At 52.0% G+C, this 18,623-nt stretch overlaps 1 protein-coding gene and 1 pseudogene across 1 annotated transcript; one reads left to right on the top strand and one right to left on the bottom strand.

Moving 5' to 3' along the window:
- LOC138102480 (zinc finger protein 850-like) overlaps positions 1 to 18,623 on the bottom strand; it is a 289,839-nt pseudogene that overhangs the window by 43,822 nt on the left and 227,394 nt on the right.
- LOC138102471 (zinc finger protein 211-like) lies at positions 440 to 1,684 on the top strand. The gene is made up of 3 exons (XM_069000171.1): positions 440 to 491; positions 678 to 1,234; positions 1,298 to 1,684. The coding sequence occupies exons 1-3, from the start codon at positions 440 to 442 to the stop codon at positions 1,682 to 1,684; spliced, it is 996 nt and encodes a 331-aa protein (XP_068856272.1).

The raw sequence follows: 18,623 nt of genomic DNA, 5'->3' as shown, positions 1-18,623 counted from the left end.
GCTGTCGACAAGACTGCACCCATCACTTGGACAGGACAGTGTGTCTACCACTGCAACCAACAGGTTTTGTTTTCTTTCCTTTTGCTTTGCATGCAGCAGGACCAGGTGGTGCTCAGCACAGGAACTAACCACCACCGTTCTGCTCTTGTCCCAGGGTGCCTGGTTATACTCAGCCTTTGTGGGTTAGAGCTGTATCATGGTATTTCTTGTCATCTCTTTGGTGAATTGTAACTCCCACCTTCATCTCTCTTGGGGCAGATAAGTGGGGTTCATTTCTCATGCCAGTTCAATCCAGCACGGTATTTGAGAGGATTTTACAGTCATGATATGCCCGGTGACTTCTAGAGAAGGACATGGGCAGGAGCAACCCCTAAGCCAACACACTCACACCTTGTTTTTCCCTCCAAACCAGGATTTCCCACTCCCAAACCTTGGCCAGATGGAGGCGAAGGCTGTGAGAAAGAGGAAGATGCCCCATGACACCCAGGCAGGTGAGGAGGAAGTCCCTGCCCCTTTCCCCCTCTCTCCTGCTCCATCTCCCAGCCCAGCATCACCCCCGGCTGCAGGACAACCCCACTGCCAAGGCCGTCCTGCCGGGGACGGACGGGGGGGATCTCCTTCCCCTTCCCTGTGGCACGGAGGCAAATCCCATCCTCTCCTTGTCCTTCCTCCCCCAGACAAGGAACTGAGGATGGAGCCCAGGGAGGACAAATCCCCACAGCAGAACCTGGTGGAAGAGGCCATTTTGAGCAGCTCCACAGTGCAGGATACCAACGGGGAGGAAAACCACCGGAGATCGTGCAGGACGAGGGGCTGCAAACGCAGCCCAGGGAGTTGTGAGGAGGAAAGACCCACCCTGCGCCGGGAAGGTGGCCAGAGATCCAGCCAGCATTCAGCCTTGGTGGTCCATGAGCAGCGTCACGCTAGGGAGAAACGCTACAAGTGCTTGGAATGTGCGAAGAGCTTCAGCCGGAGCACCAACTTGATCCACCACCAGTTGATCCATACTGGGGAACGCCCCTACGTGTGTGGGGAATGTGGGCAGAGCTTCAGACAGAGCTCCAACCTGATCCAACACCGGTTGATTCATACTGGGGAACGGCTCTATGTGTGTGGGGAATGTGGGAAGAGCTTCAGACAGAGCTCCAGCCTGATTCACCACCAGAAGATCCACACTGGCGAGAGGCCCTACGAGTGTGGCGAATGTGGGAAGACGTTTCAGACCAGCTCCAGAGTTCTCCTGCACCAGCGGATTCACACAGATGAGAGGCCCTTCCGCTGCCCCGACTGCGGGGAGTGCTTCAAGAGCAACTCCCACCTCATCAGGCACAAACGCATCCACACCGGCGAGAGGCCCTACGAGTGTCCTGAGTGTGGGAAGAGCTTCAGGCAGCGACATAGTCTTAGCTGCCACCAGAGGATCCACACTGGGGAGAGGCCCTACGAGTGTTCTGAGTGTGGGAAGAGCTTCAGCCAGAGCTATAGTCTTAGCTGCCACCAGCGGATCCACACCGGGGAGAGGCCCTACGAGTGTTCTGAGTGTGGGAAGAGCTTCAGCCAAAACTCCAGTCTCCTCTGCCACCAGAAGATCCACAGCGGGGAGAGGCCCTACGAGTGTCCCGAGTGTGGGAAGAGCTTCTCCAGGAGCTCTCACTTGACCAGACACCAACGGAGCCACCAGTAAGGGAAGCCCTGTGAGTGCCCCGAGTGCAGGAAAAGCTTTGTGCACTGCTCCAACTTCATCTCGCAGCAGAGGATCCATGTCGGGTGATCCACAGTGACCCCCGTTGGGCAGAGACCTGGTGACCCCTGTTCCAGATGATCCCCATTGTGGGAGGAGGATGTTTGGGAGATTTATTTCACTTCTCATTCTCGTGCTCTGATTTCATTGCTAAGAAATGCAATCCCTGTCCCCAGACTGGGTCTGGTTTTCCGTGCTGGTGATCAGGGCAGGAGCTCTCCTGGTCCTTATCTCAGCTCCTGGGCCTTTCCTCAGCCAACCAAAGAAGTCACAAAATAATTTTTAGCCACTCTGAGCTTTTCTCACTGATGACTGCCCAGGTGCCAGGCAGATCTGCTGCACCCAGACCTCCCCACCTGGGCCCCCTCCGCTCCAGTGCCCCCCGGGAGCAGAATTAAGGGAGAGAGGGGAGGTTTCAGCACGTGCCCAGAGCTTGGGATGGGGCAGCTGGGGCCATACTGGTGGCACTGGTAGTGCTGGGAGCCCCCCGGCTACAGGCATGGAGCTCTCAGGTGAGCTGAGAGGGGGTGGGAAGAGGAGTGCGGGTATGGTGGGAAAAGTGGGGAGAGGAGGGAAAATGGGTGTGTGGGACCCATAAAATGAGTTGGAGGGGGAGTGGGACCCCCTAAAGACAGAATGGGAAGGAGGCTGAGGACTGGGGGATGATGGGAGAGGCATGGGAAAGCTTAGAAATTGGGGAATGGAAGGGTGGGATCGCAAAACTGGGCAGGAGGGGGCCGGGGATTGGGAGGATTGTGTGAAAAGGGTTGGGAAAGGGTTAAAAGGGGGGACTGGGACCCCCAAACTGATGGGGGAAGGGGCTGGCAGCTGGGGATTGATAGGAAAGGAGGGGAGAAAAGAGAAAAAGGGTGGAAATGAGGGTGGGACTGCAGGAAGGAAGGTCCCATGGAGGCCGTGGAGCCAGGGGTTGTGGAGTGGGGATCTGGGGTGGCCCCCTGAGCTCTTGGCTTGCTGTGGGGTGCTGGGGGCTGCTGGGGGGGCACCCCCTCACCTGTGTCCTGCATACACAGAGCTCTTCCAGCACATGGTAAAGTCCAACTGTTGTTTCATTAATGGTACCGACCAGGTGGGGTTTGTGGTGAGGTTCAGCTCCAGCCTGGAGCAGCTCCTGCACTTGGACAGCAATGTGGGGCACTGCGTGGGGGACACACTGTATGGGGAGAAACAGGCCCGGTGCTGGAACACTGTCCTGGGGTGATGTTATGAGGCTGCTTTATTCCTTAACCCTCCGCTCAATGCCCAAGGACGCTGTGTCTTTAGGATGGACCTGGGGGTGGGGCCAGAGCCACAGGACGTGAGTGAGGGTCAGTTCAACGGCTAGAGCCCAACGGCTCAGGGGCTCCGGGGTCTCGACAGGGCCTTGTAGGGAGTTCGCCGGGGGCGTTGTGCGGCTCCTTGGGTTTTTGGTGTTGTGGCTAGCTGGAAGAAGGTTCTGTTGGGTTTTCTTGTTCTTTTTCCCTTCCCTCCCCCTTGCCTCACTGCCTCCCTTCCCTTCCCTCTGGTCCGGGGAGCCTGCAGGGTGGCCCCAGCGGGCCCGCGGGGTGTCCCCGGCTGGTCCGAGCCCGTGTGTCTGTTCCCTCTCCAGGAATTTGTTGTATTTCGGGGTTTGTTTCCCCTGTTCTACCCTGCTTTGTTTGGTGTTAATAAACAGTTTGGGGTTTTTCCCACTTTACGTTCTTGTGACCCACTTGTCTTACTGGTGGAGGAAATGGGGAGGTCCTTTTCCCTTTGGAGGAGACACTCATTCCAGAGTGTTTCCTCCTGAAGTCTTGTCTCCAAAACCAAGACATAAATTTGGCACCCAACTTAAGGGGCACGTGGAATAGGGGGAAAAAAATCAAAACCATTTTGGTTTGAATCACTTTTGTATTGAGGTACAGCAGTAAGACCATGCTGTTTGATTTAATAATTTTTCTGTGGAAGCTAGCCATAAGTACATGTCTGTCGGGGTCTCCTCCCCCCGCCATGTAGCCCTGAGGGGAGACACGGGGTTTCCCTGCCCCTGGTCAGCCTTGTTCCCCATGGGTTGGTTTGTGTTTCCTGCGCAGGCAAGGACCCTCGGTTCCTCGTGACTGTAACAGTTCCTGGGCAGAGCCCGGCCATGTGGCTGGGGAAATAAACATCTCTGAAACATCTATCAAGAATCCGTCTATATGTATTTCTTTTCCACGGGACTCCTGGTTTGATATAGGCGTGTTACAGTATCGCCACTGCAACAAAATGGTGGGGAATTGTGAGCAGAACGATCCCTGATCCCTTAGCAACCGATTTGTGTGAGTAAACCCTAGAAACTTTGGATTCCTCTTCTTGGTTTTGTTTTGCTATTCCATATCTAAACTATGGAGGAACCGTGGGAAGACTCTTGGCTTTCAGAGCCGCATATGGACATTTATCAAACTTAAAATGATTCTTGAACAACGATTTGTAAATTTTAGCTTGATTCAAGCTCAAAAAGAACTGAAACACTTCCTGGCATGGTTGTTTAAGAACTTTTTCTATGTTTCTTGGGATTTAATTCTTACCAAGGGCTTTTGGAAGACCGTTTGGACATAGTTAATATTTGAGTCAAAATATATGCCGATGGAAGAATATTTTCGTGAATATTATTTAATTACCGAGACTGTTGAGCAATGTCAGCTGTGTCCTGGTGAAGGGAAGCCTGGCTCAGGGACCGTGCGACCCAGGCCACGTGCACCGAGCGCTCTGCGAGCAGCAGCGAGGCAGCTCCCGCGCACGGGCAGAGGCACGCGAGCCGCAGTGTCGGTGGTGGAGCGGGGAGCGGCGGGAGCGGCACTGCCCAGCGGTGCCCGCCCGGCCCCGTGCAGCGCGTGGTGGAGCGAGCCCTGTGAACGCCCGAACGAGAGGGGCGGCGCGCGGGCGGCGGCTGGTGGCGGTGGCGGTAGAGCGGAGCTGCGCCCAGCCGAAACGCGCGCTGGAGCAGGGCACGGGGGGGGCATCGCTTGGGGGCGCAGAGACGTTGGTGCAGCCCCAGGCAGCGGCAGCAAAGCTGCGACCAGAGGAGGCGACGCACGGCAAACGGAGCGGCGCGGCGCGGCCCAGCCCGCACGGCCCCGAAGCTGACCCCGGGAAAAGCGCGCAGGAACCAGCAGCGCCGACAATTCCAACATGGGAGCGACCAAAAGAGAGAGCAAAGACACAGCGAGACACAAAACAGCAGCCACTCGGAAAAAGGAAAAGACCATAGTAGCTAAGAACTTAGGGATAGTGAAATGGTATAATGTTAAACAAAATTACGGTTTTATAACAAGATGTGATAACCAGCAAGACATATTGGTGCATAGAACTGCTATTAAAAAGAATAACCCAGAAAAATGCATCCCAAGCTTGGGAGATGGAGAGGTGGTGGAATTCAAAATCATACAAGGTAGAAAAGGGTTACAAGCATCGCAGGTCACTGGGCCTGATGGTGTTCCTGTGAAAGGCAGTATATATGCTAAAAATCGTAGTCATGTTAGACAATATCTCCTTGGTAGGCCCCCCTACAGTCTCCCTTTCCTAATCCCACCTTTCCCTTTTACCCTATGTCCTATTACCCCCAGTGTACTCCCAATCCGTTTTTCCATCCATGGTTTCCCTCACAAAACCATACCTTTGCCAATTGTTTCCCCAAAAATCCCTTTCCAGTGCCGAGTGGGGGATGAAAAGGGGGAGGGAAGAAATTAAACCCTCTCCTGCCTCAGTTTCCCCACAAAGCATGCTCAGAGAGTTCTGTCTCCCTTCTGTCAGCCCTAAGATGTTCTACAGAATCTGTTTGGACATTTAAAGACTCAGGAGGGTGGCTTGTTTTGTTTTGAAACTGTTCTTGTTTTGTTTATCCATCCAGTTGTCTTCATTCTCCTTTTATTAAAATAAAACGGGGGAAATGTCGGGGTCTCCTCCCCCTGCCATGTAGCCCTGGGAGAGGGGCCCTGAGGGCACAGAAACACGGGGTTTCCCTGCCTCTGGTCAGCCTCATTCCCCATGGGTTGGTTTGTGTTTCCTGCGCGGGCAAGGACCCTCGGTTCCCTGTGACTCTAACAGTTCCTCAGCAGAGCCCGGCCGTGCGGCTGGGGAAATAAACATCTGAAATATCTATCGAGAATCCATCTATATATATTTCTTTTCCACGGGACTCCTGGTTTGATATAGGCGTGTTACAGTATCCCCACTGCAACACATGTCCACAGCTATGGGCAGTCGTGTCCCTGGCTTACATTTTTATAAGTCAGGAATAAGAATCAGCACTGCCATTTTAATATGCCTGGTGGCAGTGATTCATCGAAGTTTGGCTGGAGTAATGGAAGCCATGGAGAAGGTGTATGTCATGTTGTTTTCCCATTCTGGCCTTGGTAGCTTCCTTTTGGAATGTATTAGCAATTACACCCAGCTTGTTAGGGGAAAAGCAGGGGATGATAACTCCCAGCCCTTCATCTCCTTCTTCCCCTTCAGATCTGGCACGTCACCTTTTGAAAGTGTCCAGTTTCCCCTGGATGTCAAAGATGCCACCTCCTTGTTATGTTACCTAGCAGGGTTTCTCAGTGTGGTCTCCAACTTGTTTAAAACAAGGGCTGAGATTTCCAGAGGGGTTGCCCAGACACCTGCCCCACTTGCAGAAAATCCTAAGTGCTGTGGGGTATGGGAGGACATAGGCCTGACCCTGAAGCACTTTTCTGACCCAGGAGCCTGGAACCTCCCCCCTGAACAAATTCAGAATCCAGCTGAGGTGGGGAAGTATCTGAAGGAAAACTGCAATAACAACACTGATGAAAAGGAAAAGCTCATTGCCATGTGCTGGGTCCTGGCTAATGCTAACCGCACGCTGCTGCTGGATTCTGTAGGGCAGAAGATACAGCCAGAGGGGCAGGAGAATAAGGCAGCAGACACCCCAATCACTCCAGCTGCAGCTAAAGCAGATGGGGAGCCTAAACCAACAACAATTGCCCCTGTCCAGAGAAAGAAACACAAAGCCAAATCCATTTGCCCGCTGGATGATGATGGGCAGCCAGGACCTTCACAGCCAGCAGAGCAAGTGGAACCTGAAATCATTACCGAGTCCCTGTCCATAGAGGGCCTTCGTACCCTGAGGAAGGATTACACACAACGGCCAGATGAAACTATATTAAGTTGGATGGTCCAAATCTGGGACACTGCAGGTGATGGTACAATTCTGGATGGCACCGAAGTGAGGCATTTGGGGTCCCTGTCACGTGATCTAAGTATCGACCTAGGGATGACAAGGGGCCCTGAAGCTCTCAGTCTCTTGACACGGCTCTTAAGAAGGAAAGATGCCTGTGCCGGGAAGATCTCCAGAGTCAGCTAAACCCCTGCCAGACCAAGGAACAGGGGATCCAATGCCTGAGGGAACTGGCAGTGATAGAGATCATATTCTCAGATGACCAAGCAATTAGGAGCCCTGACATGGTAAAATGTACACCGGTGATGCGGCTGAAACTTGCACGACACACACCACCAGAATACACCCCTGCTTTAGCAATGATGACGTGGAATGACGGGGACGAGACAGTGAGTTCTGTGGTGAGGAGGCTCCGGGCGTATGCAGACACTGTGCAAGGCCCAACACAAGCAAGAATCGCAGCTGTGGAAAAGAGTCTTTCAGAGACCATAGAGAAGATGGAAGATAGGATGGACAAGACTCATCAGAAACTCAGGAAGGAGCTGAAAGAGGGCCTTTTCCAAATCGCATCAGTGCAGACCAGAGGCCCTGTTACCAGAAGCAGACGTCCCACGGCTAGAAGAGAGGGAACACCCCAAGAACTGAACTATGGTTCTTCCTGTGTGACAGTGGGGAAGACATGAGGAGGTGGGATGGAAAACCAACTTCTGTCCTGGCAGCACGGGTGTGTGAATTGAAGGATGGTAATGCTGAGAGAGGAAGTTACCCCAGAAGGGAAGTAGCAAGAGTTTTGAATGATAACCAGCACTAGAGGGGCCCTGCCTCTAGCCAGGTAGAGGTCAGGGAAAATTGCATCTTTTGGGCAGTGTGGGTCCGATGGCCTGGCACATCAGAACCACAGAAATAGGAAGCCTTGGTTGGCATGGACGTGCAGTGCACCTTGATTCCATTGCGACACATCAGGGCAGAGCCGGTTTCTACTTCTGGAGTGACAGAGGGATCGCAGCAGTTGACCCTGCTTGAAGCTGACGTGAGCCTAACTGGACAAGAGTGCAAGAAACATCTCATTGTGACTGGCCCAGGGGCCTCGTGTATTCTGGGCATAGACTTTCTCCGGAGTGGGTATTTCAAAGACCTGAGGGGACTCAGGTGGGCCTTTGGAATCTGCTGTGGAGGCAGAGGGCATTAGGCAATTGAACACCTTGCCTGGGTGTAGCGGGTTGGGTTTGTAACCAGGCAGAAACACCAATTTAGTGCTTTGGTCCAAGATACTCATTACTGTTTACCTTCTGTGAGATAAGAATTAGGAGAAATGCAAAGCAGGCACCAAACTTGAAAGAATATAAAGAAGTTTATTAACAGACCTAAAAGAGGGAAAAAAAATATTATACCATACTTTTAGAACTCTCCTCCTCCCCCCACCTTCCTCCCTTCTCCCACTGACAATGTGAAAAAAGACAACCCTTAAGATGTTCAGTCTGTTTACCACTTCCATAATAACCTTGTTCAGTCCATTTGAAAGAGAAGTCTCTTCTTGCTCATGCTATGAACACATTATCACAACGAGACAGCCACCCACTTCCAAATATTGTTCAGTCCATTTAGGAAGAGGTCTCTCTGCTCGCATGTGAGTCCCTTCCCCCAACCTGCAGAGCTTTTCCCACAACTGCGTTTGAGGGTCCAATCTTGAAGTTTTTTGGGGTACAATTTTAATGTTGAGCCGTTCAGAAACAGAAGTTCTCTTCACCCATCTCTGGGAGCATTTCATCTCTAAGAACAGAGGCCCTTCTCCTTCCCTGGGAGCAAAGGGTCTTCCTCATCTTCATCTTTAGGACTATCTCTGGAGGCACCTCTAGGAACTGAGGTCTTCTCCTTTTCCATTTGGAGAAAAAGTCCTCATCTGGTTCATCTCTTCCTGTCCAAACTTCTCTTGAAATTACAGCTGCTTCAGCATCTGCCTATCTCATCACAGGTGATTTTGCTCAGGAGTTGAACACTCCACCCCCCATATCTTCATGAAATTACAATGGGATACTCTGATATACCATAGCTTCACAACAAAATTTCAGCTTTAAGCATCTCCTCTTTCTCTTCCCTCAGGTTTTCAGCTCTTCACAGCAATAAAAGGGTTAATCTCACCTCAGCCTTGCAGCTGGAATGTGGCTTCTCGCTATTGGTCACCTGACCTCTGCCAGACAGCGGTGCCGCTTTTGCTGAAATCTTGGCCGCAGTGGAGGGGTGGGTTGGGGGGGGGGAAGCCGAGCCGCTCTGGCTGCCCACAGCCCTGCTGGGGGCAGGGGGGCGAGGTTCATCCTGGAGCCATGGCCCGGCCTGGCCCGAGCAGGCCTGGGCGTGGCCCACTGGCTCCCCACTCAGGCCCTGCAACCACCTGTCCCAGCACCGGAAATGAGAGAGAGCTTGAGGAGGAGTTTGTCTATTCTTAAGTGTGTATCACAGAGGCAGTCACAATTTTAAGTGGCTTAAAGAATTGTCCATATTCAAACTGGCCATCTGATAGGTCCTGTGCAGTCATAGAGGAAGCTGAAAGAAGAACATCAATTCCGAGACCCAGCTTGCTAACCTATGACAACTGGGCTAACCAAGAATCCTTCTGCAGTTGGGCTCCTGAAAGTAGAAGAGCATTGAGTGCCAATGGCCACCTCAACAGTGCATCACCGGCAGTACCGAACAAATAGAGATGCCATAATTCCCAGCCACATGACGATCCGTGAGCTGGAGAGCCAAGGGGTTCTCAACAAGACCCACTCACCCTTCAGCAGCCCCATGTGGTCTGTGCGCAAGTCTGACGGGGAATGGTTATTGACTGTGGACTATCGTGCCTTGAATGAAGTGACTCCACCATTGAGCGCTGCCGTACCGGACATGTTGGAGCTCCAGTACAAGCTGGAGTCCAAAGCAGTGAAGTGGTATGCCACTATTGACATTGCCAATGCATTTTTCTCCATTCCTCTGGCAGCAGAGTGCAGGCCTCAATTTGCTTTCACCTGGAGGGGTGTGCAGTACACCTGGAACCAACTGCCCCAGGGGTGGAAGCACAATCCCACCATCTGCCGTGGACTGATCCAGACTGCACTGGAAAAGGGTGAGGCTCCAGAACATCTGCAGTACATCGACGACATCACTGTGTGTGGGAACACAGCAACAGAGGTATTTGGGAAAGGAGAGAAAGTCATCCAGATTCTCCTGGAAGTCGGCTTTGCCATCAAGAAGAGCAAAGTCAAGGGACCTGCTGAATAGATTCAGTTCCTGGGCCTGAAGTGGCAAGATGGACGGCATCAGATTCCCACTGAGGTCATCAAGAAGATCACAGTGATGTCTCCACCAACCAACAAGAAGGAAACACAAGCTTTCCTAGGTGTCATAGGCTTTTGGAGGATGCACCTTCCCGAGTACAGACAGATCGTGAGCCCTCTCTACCTGGTCACCCGTAAGAAGTATGATTTCCACTGGGGCCCTGAACAGCAGCAAGCCTTTGCCCAGATCAAGCAGGAAATCGCTCATGCGGTAGCCCTGGGCCCGGTAAGGACAGGAGCAGAGGTGAAGAACGTGCTCTACTCTGCAGCTGGGAACAATGGTCTGTCCTGGAGCCTGTGGCAGAAGGTGCCTGGTGAGACTTGGGGTCGACCACTGGGATTCTGGAGCCAAAGCTACAGAGGCTCAGAATCCCACTGCACTCCAACAGAGAGGGAAATCCTGGCAGCCTATGAAGGAATCCAAGCCGCTGAGGAGGTCATTGGCACTGAAGCACAACTCCTCCTGGCACCCAGACTACCGGTGCTGGGGCGGATGTTCCAAGCAAAGGTTCCCTCTACCCACCACACCACCGATGCTACATGGAACATGTGAATTGCTCTCATCACACAACTCGCCTTGGAAACCCAAATTGCCCTGGGACCTTAGAAATAATCACAAATTGGCCCAAACGTGAAAGCTTTGGTCTCAGTGACGAAGAAGAACAGGAACAAGTGACACGCGCTGAGGACGCTGCACCGCACAACCAACTGCCAGAACAAGAAACACACTACGCTCTTTCCACTGATGCTTCTTGTCGCATTGTAGGGATGAAATGAAAATGGAAAGCAGCCATATGGAGTCCCACACGGCAGGTTGCAGAAGCCACTGAGGGAGAAGGTGGATCGAGCCAACTTGCCGAACTCAAAGCCATCCAGTTGGCTCTGGACATTGCTGAAAGAGAGAAGTGGCCAGAGCTCTACCTCTACACTGATTCATGGATGGTAGCCATCCATAGCCCTGTGGGGGTGGCTGGAAAGGTGGAAAAAGGCCAACTGGCAGCTCAAGGGAAAATCAATCTGCGCCGCTGATGAGTGGAAAGGCATTGCCACTTGGGTAGAGAAGCTAGCCGTGAGAGTCCGCCATGTAAATGCCCATGTCCCAAAGAGTGGGGCTGATGAAGAACACGGAAACAATGAACAGGTAGATCAGGCTGTGAAAATAGAGGTGTCCAAGATAGATTTGGGTTGTCAGCACAAGGGAGAGTTGTTCCTAGCGTGATGGGCCCATGATGCCTCAGGCCATCAAGGCAGAGATGCCACCTGTAAGTGGGCACAAGGCTGAGGGGTGGATCTAACCATGGACAGTATCTCCCAGGTTATCCATGGCTGTGAGACATGCGCTGCAATCAAGCAGGCCAAGCAGGTGAAGCCTCTGTGGTACGGTGGGTGATGGTCCAAATACAAGTATGGAGAGGCCTGGCAGGTTGATTACATCACACTGCCTCAAACCTGCCAAGGCAAGCGCTATGTGCTCACAATGGTGGAAGCCACCACTGGATGTTGGGGTCCCTCCCCCCTGCCATGGAGCCCTGGGAGAGGGGACCTGGGGGAAAACCATGAAGTTTCCCTGCCCCTGGTCAGCCTCATTCCCCATTGGTTGGTTTGTGTTTCCCTGTGTGGCCAAGGACCCTCGGGTCCCGTGACTGGAGGAGTTCCTCAGCAGAGCCCCGGTCATGCGACTGGGGAAATAAACATCTCTGAAACATCTACCACAAATCTGTCCATATATATTTTTTTCCACGGGACTCCTGGTTTGATATATGCATGTTACTGTAATCCCCGCTGTAACAAACTGGTGGAGGAATGCGGGGGACGACACCGATCCCTGAGGAAAATTCGTGAGTAAAAACCACTCTAGTCCTCTCTCGTCTCATCTTGGTTTGGATATTCTCTCTAGACTATGGAAGAATCGTGGGAAATGGGGCTCTCTGAGCCACAGAAAAAATGTATCTAGAAGTAAAAGGAATCCTTGAACAACAAAACAAAAAAGTATTGGAACCGGGCAATCTAGAACATTTTTTAACTGGCTTTTCAAAACGTTCTTTTATATTTCTTGAGACTTACTTTTTGATATTGAACCTCCTGGATCTTGTCAGGGGTGTTTCTGGGACGAGATCTGGGATAAGGTAAGGGATCAACCAGAACATGGACTAGCGATAGAAGCTCTCCGTGCACCCCTTACAATCAGTGAAGCTCTTGAGGAGCATTTGTATGGTCCAATTACCCCTAAAGCAGAGGATCATACTTATCCCGTGGCCGAGACCGCACGGCCGCCATCCCAGGGGTACGTGACTGCAGCCGTGCCAGCGGAGGTGCCTGTGCTGGATGCACACCCCCCCCCCTCGAGAGCACACGCCTTATTGCAGACCCCATCCCTGTCTCGGGGTCCCCAGCCACATGACCGCGAGTGAGGGAGTGATGCTGCAGGCGCCGTGGGTGTCATGGGCCACGAGCAGCCAGGAACCGGGCATTGGCGTGGCAGGCCGCTCTGAGCAGCTGGCTCGGAGAGCCCTGTGGAGGGAGAAACGGCGGTTCCCACAGCGACACAAGAAGCCGCGCAGCGCAGTGCCAAGCCAAAAAGAGGCCGCTCTCAAAGCAACGTGGAGTTTGCAGAGCGGAACCACTCACAGGGCACGGGGCCAGCGGCGATGGCAATGCGGGGCCACGCAGAGCCGAGACATGCGCCAGAGCAGAGTCACTTGGAGAACGCGGCGCAGCCGCAACGTGGGCGCCTGGCTGAGACGTCAGAGTCAGCGAGGCGGCGGCCACGCGGAACCGGCACCCACGACGAACACGCAAGCATGTGATAGGAGAAGTTATAGCAACGAAAATCACAGGAACTGTGAAATGGTACAATGCAAAAAACAACTATGGATTTATAACACGAGATGATACAGGGGAAGATTTATTCATCCATAGAACTGCCATTAAAAGGAATAACCCTAAAAATTACCTGCAAAGTGTAGGAGATGGGGAAGTTGTGCAGTTTGATATAGTGCAAGGAAAGAAGGGTTTACAAGCAGCAAATGTTACTGGGCGTGGAGGTATTCCCGTCAAAGGCAGCCGTTATGCACAAAATTATAAACAATATCCATCCCAGCAATTTGCCTACCCACAGCCTACTTTCCCCTTTTACCCTATACCCAATATGAACCCTTTCCTAAGTTTACCCCATCCCCAGTTTATTCCTAATCCGTTTTTCACCCCATGGCTTCCCTGTACAATTCCCTTTCCCTACAATTCCTCTCCGATGCCGAGGGGGGGATGAAAAGGGAGAGGGAAGAAATTAAACCCCCTCCGGCCTCAGTTTCCCCACAAAGCATGCCCGGAGATTTCTGTCTCCCTTTGGTCAGCCCTAAGATGTTCCACAGAATCTGTTTGGACATTTAGGGACTCAGGAGGGTGGCTTGCTTTGTCTTGAAACGGTTCTTGTTATGTTTATCCAGTTGTTTTCATTCTCCTTTTATTAAAATAAAACGGGTGAGATGTTGGGGTCCCTCCCCCCTGCCATGGAGCCCTGGGAGAGGGGCCCTGGGGGGGAAAAACACGGGGTTTCCCTGCCCCTGGTCAGCCTCATTCCCCATTGGTTGGTTTGTGCTTCCCTGTGTGGCCAAGGACCCTCGGGTCCCGTGACTGGAGGAGTTCCTCAGCAGAGCCCCGGTCATGCGGCTGGGGAAATAAACATCTCTGAAACATCTACCACAAATCTGTCCATATATATTTCTTTTCCACGGGACTCCTGGTTTGATATATGCGTGTTACCGTAATCCCCGCTGTACCAACTGGATGGTTGGAGACCTACCCTGCGCCTCACGCTACTGCCCGGAACACCATCCTGGGCCTGGAAAAGCAAGTCCTTTGGAGGCATGGTACCCCTGAGAGAATTGAGTCTGACAATGGGACTCATTTCAAGAACAGCCTTATCAACACCTGGGCTAGAGACCATGGCATTGAGTGGGTATACCACATCCCTTACCATGCACCAGCAGCTGGGGAAGTGGAACAGTGCAATGTCCTGCTCAAAACCACCTTGAAGGCACTGGGTGGGGGAACTTTCAAAACCTGGGAGGTGCATTTAGCTAAGGCCTCATGGTTGGTGAACACCTGAGGCTCCACCAACCGAGCAGGGCCTGCCCAATCCAAACCCCTGCATATAGTAGGGACATGGTCCCAGCAGTGCATGTCAGGGGACTCTTGGGAAAAACTGTTTGGATTACTTCCGCATTGAGTACAGACAAACCCATCCGTGGGGTTGTCTTTGCTCAGGGGCCAGGTTGTACATGGGGGATAATGCAGAAGGATGGAGAAACACATTGCATACCGCAGGGAGATTTGATGGTGGGTGAGAACCGCTTGTAATTTCTGAATGCCTGTACATGTTTGTTGAGTGTCACTGCCACTGTTTGTATATAGCTGTATAAATATGGATAAATGTGTGTGTTTTGAGTTGAAATGTATTAATTTGGGCATTGAGCAGACGGTATGGAATAAGGGGTGGAATGTCCTGGGATGATGTTGTGAAGCCGCTTTATTCCTTAACCGTCTGCTCAATGCCCAAGGAGGCTGCATCTTTAAGGTGGACCCCGGGGGCACGGCCAGAACCATGGGACCGAGTGGGGGTCGGTTGAATGGTGGGGGCCCAATGGCTCAGGGGCTTGAGAGTCTCGGCGGGGCCTGGGAGGGAGTGCGCTGGGAGTGCTGTGTGGCTCTTTGGGGTTTTGTTCTGGCTAGCTGGAAAAAGGTTCAGTTGGAGATTTTTGGTCTTTTTCCCTTCCCTCAACCTTGCCTCACTTCCTCCCTTCCCTTCCCTCTGGTCTGGGGAGCCTGCGGGGTGGCCTCAGCGGGCTTGCAGGATGGCCCCAGCTGGTCCGAGCCTCTGTGTCTGTTCCTTCTCTGGGCATTTGCTGTATTTTGAGGTTTGTTTTTTCCTCTTCTACCCTGTTTTCTTTTGTGTTAATAAACTGTTTGGGGTTTTTTCCCACTGTCACTTGCTGTGAACAATTGGTCTCATTGGTGGAGGAAAAGGGGAGGCCCTTTTCCCTTTGGAGGAGGGGCTCATTCCGGAGCACTTCTGATGCCTTAAGAGGCCTCCTAGAAACAGAGACTAGACAGGAGTAAGGGAATAAAAGTAGGTATTTATTTGAAAGGCCTTCAAAGGTACCCCCTGGGGAGCCAGAGGCTAGTGCCAAGTTGGACCCCAAGATGGATGACAGCTCACAAGTTCTTCACACTTTTATAGGTTTGGTTCATTTACATAGCAGGCTTAATTCTCCAATTAAAGCTTCAGTTTAATGACGTCATTTTCCCTCTGCTTCCTCCCCTTAGAGGCTCTTTGGGTGATACTTTTTGGGCCTAGGATGGTCTGGGTGTCCTTGAAGAGCAGGCCCAGAGAGGCTTTGTTATGTCTACCTAGCACGAGAGAGCAGAAATGAACAGGCTACAAGAAACTTCCGAGTTACACACTAAGCAGTACAGAATTTGAAAAATAGAGAAGGTAAAACCTAAGGCATCACTTCCTCCTAAAATTTTGTCTCAAAAAACCGAGAGACTGGTCAAGGAGGAACCTGTGCCTTTCTAGGACAGGAATGTTCACTTCTACCAGTGATGGGTTTGAAGTCCAACAATCAGGAATCACCTCGATAGAAAGAGCAGTAGAAGAGTGACAGGAAGAAGAAAATTCTTCTTGGTGTCATTGGCTTCATGGCTGCCAAATTGGAGGCTGCTGTGCAATGCATTTGTGGCAGTCACTGTAATCACTGCAGTGTGAGCACTTGGTGTGTTATGATTCCATGTGAGAGCTCTTGTGACACTTTGGGCTGGGAAATGGAGCACTGAGACTTGTCTAAAAAGAGACACAGTCTCAAGAAAAAAGGTGGATATGAATATAATAACAGAGAATAGTGACTAATTAGGCGTGTTTTAAAAAGAATGTGAATTATAGCTCTGGGTAAAGAACTTGAAGAGAACTTAATTGAAGAACAAGAGGCGATGCTGTACTAGTTGGAAAACAAACTAGTGGGAGACACCAAGTCAGAATAACAATTTAATAGGAAAACAAAAATAAAGGCAGAAAACACTGGTTCAGACTGACAGAGTCAAGATACAACCTGAGTCCCTGTTAATCAGGGTGGTGGTAGCAGTCTGGTAGAATGGTGGCTGCAGTCCTCTGAAGTGGTGATGCTGTAGAAAAAAGGGTCTGCTCTTCCTCAGGTCCAGTGGTGGCTGAGTAGCTCCTGTCCTCTGGAAATCCAGTGGAAGGGTAGTTTCTGGTGTTCAGAATCTCAGATTATATCCAGGATGGAATGCTTGGTTCCTCCCTCTGGGTGGAACATCTCACAATGGGGTAATGAGTCATGAGGCCAAGTGTTGATTAGGCTCATTAACAGAAGATAGCCTGGAGGGAGTTATCTCTGAGTCATGGGCCAGGACAATGATGGGCCATTAACAGCAAGATAGTCTGGGGGGAGGAGGCAAGGAAACACTGCCCCACCTGATTTCCACTGCTCATGAGGATGGTAATAGAACACACTGCAACCCAGGACAGATGCCTTTATGCCTAATACTTAAATCGAAGGTTCTATTATCGAAAGAATTGGTATGCAGGTTGTAATTCATCTGTAGGTCCAAGCACGGATTAAAGCAGCAAGGCCTGAACAACAGGCCCTGAGTCAAAGTTGACCTCTAGATGAACCTTCCAACCAAAAGTTATCTTTGTATCTGCTCATTCATGAAGCATTATGAGCAATATGATCTCTCTATGTGTTCATTGGTGAAAGGTGGATTTACCTTTCTGTGTTTGAAAACCAGACAAGACCCCATCTGGCCTTGTTTGGGGGTGAAGGATCAAAGTCAACTCCCTTGGCTCCTCCTTGAGCCCTGGCCAGGCTTTAGGAGAAGCCAAAGAGAAGACTGAAACCAAATGTTCCCACACTGGAAGTGATGTCAGCTTGTTTGTTTGACAGTGTAAAAGCTGGGCCCCTCTCACAGCGAGGGTGGAGCCTCGTTGCCTGCAAAGGTGGAGGCACTGCAGGAATTCCCAGTGTGCAGGAGTGGCTCTGCAGTCCTTGGCTGGGACAGTTTCCCCCAGCTGATGGGTGGGTCTGGCTGATGGTAAAGTCTGAGGGTTACAGGGGATGGAGCTTGGTTAATCACTGCAGGCAATCTTTGGCAGTGATGATTGGGGGCATTGCTGAGCTTAACCTTTTGTAATTATTTGCTAATGATTGTGTGCTTTGCTGAGCTTCCCTTTTTGTAATTCTTTGCAGTTTTGCATTATATAAATTACACAATTCCATCAGTTGGTGTCTGTGTCTTTGGTGCTGACCCTGCCCACTGGCAAAACAGGACCCCATCCTGCCTAAGAGTTACCTGGGAAAACACAAACCCTCACTCCAAATGTCCCCCCTTCCTCCTTGTTCCCCCCACTTATACACTGGCCATGATGTCCTGTGGTCTGGGATATCCCTGAGGTCACTTGGGGTCACCTGTCCTGGCTGTGACCCCTGCCAAGCTCCCCCGCACCCCCAGCCCCTCCCCAGCATGGCCGGATGATGGGCAGGAAAGGCCTTGGCTCTGTGCAGGCTCAGCAAGAACAAAACCATCTCTCTGTGATCAATGCTGTGCTCAGCGCAGACCCAAACACAGCCCCTCAGAAAGGCCTGGCAAGGAAATTCCCTCTGCCATAGCCCACAGCAGCACCCTGTGGCCATCCACCATCACCACGGCTCCATGGGCTCCTTTCCATGACCCTGGCCCTGGCCACGGGACCTTGGGCTGGTGGCCACGGCAGCCAACTGTGGCACAGGGCTCCGTGCCCGTGTCCATGGCAGCAGTGCCCGGCCACGGGCCCTGAGTGCAGGTGACCGTGCCAATCCCCATGGCAGCGGGGCCAAGCGTTGGTGTCCGTGGCACCAAAGTGAGGAACGGGTCCCTGTGGCCGCTGCCGTGGCACCTGAGGGCATCAGCGAGTGTCACTGCAATTGTAGCTGGCACCAGCCCCGGCACTGCTCTGTCCTGAGGGCTGCCATGGCAGCCGAGGGCAGCCACAGGTCTGCGGGCAAGTGGCCACGGACCCTGACTGCAGCAAAGGGTCCTGGCAGGGTTTCCAAGGGAATTGGAACTGCTGAGGGTTGCCATGGCATCCAACCCCTGCAGTAGGGGTCAGTGTCCATGGCCACAGCATTGGTCAGTGTCCATGACCACAGTCCCTTGCAATGGCCCAGTGCAGGTTGGGATGATCATCCACCCTCACAGCTGGCCCAGGCCATGCCTGGAGTGGTCTTGGTGACACCTTGGGCTTGGCACACTTTGAGAAGGGTGCCTGTTTTCAGTGGGGAAACTTAGGAATTTCAGATTCTTTAAAAAAAAAGAAGGAAACCCCTCCTTGGCTGAGTGCAGCCAGTTCTCCAAGCAA

Source organism: Aphelocoma coerulescens, unplaced genomic scaffold (genome assembly GCF_041296385.1).
Source record: "Aphelocoma coerulescens isolate FSJ_1873_10779 unplaced genomic scaffold, UR_Acoe_1.0 HiC_scaffold_77, whole genome shotgun sequence".
NCBI lineage: Eukaryota > Metazoa > Chordata > Aves > Passeriformes > Corvidae > Aphelocoma > Aphelocoma coerulescens.
The sequence above is the reverse complement of the archived record's forward strand: the minus strand, read 5'-3'. Positions and strand labels throughout refer to the sequence as shown.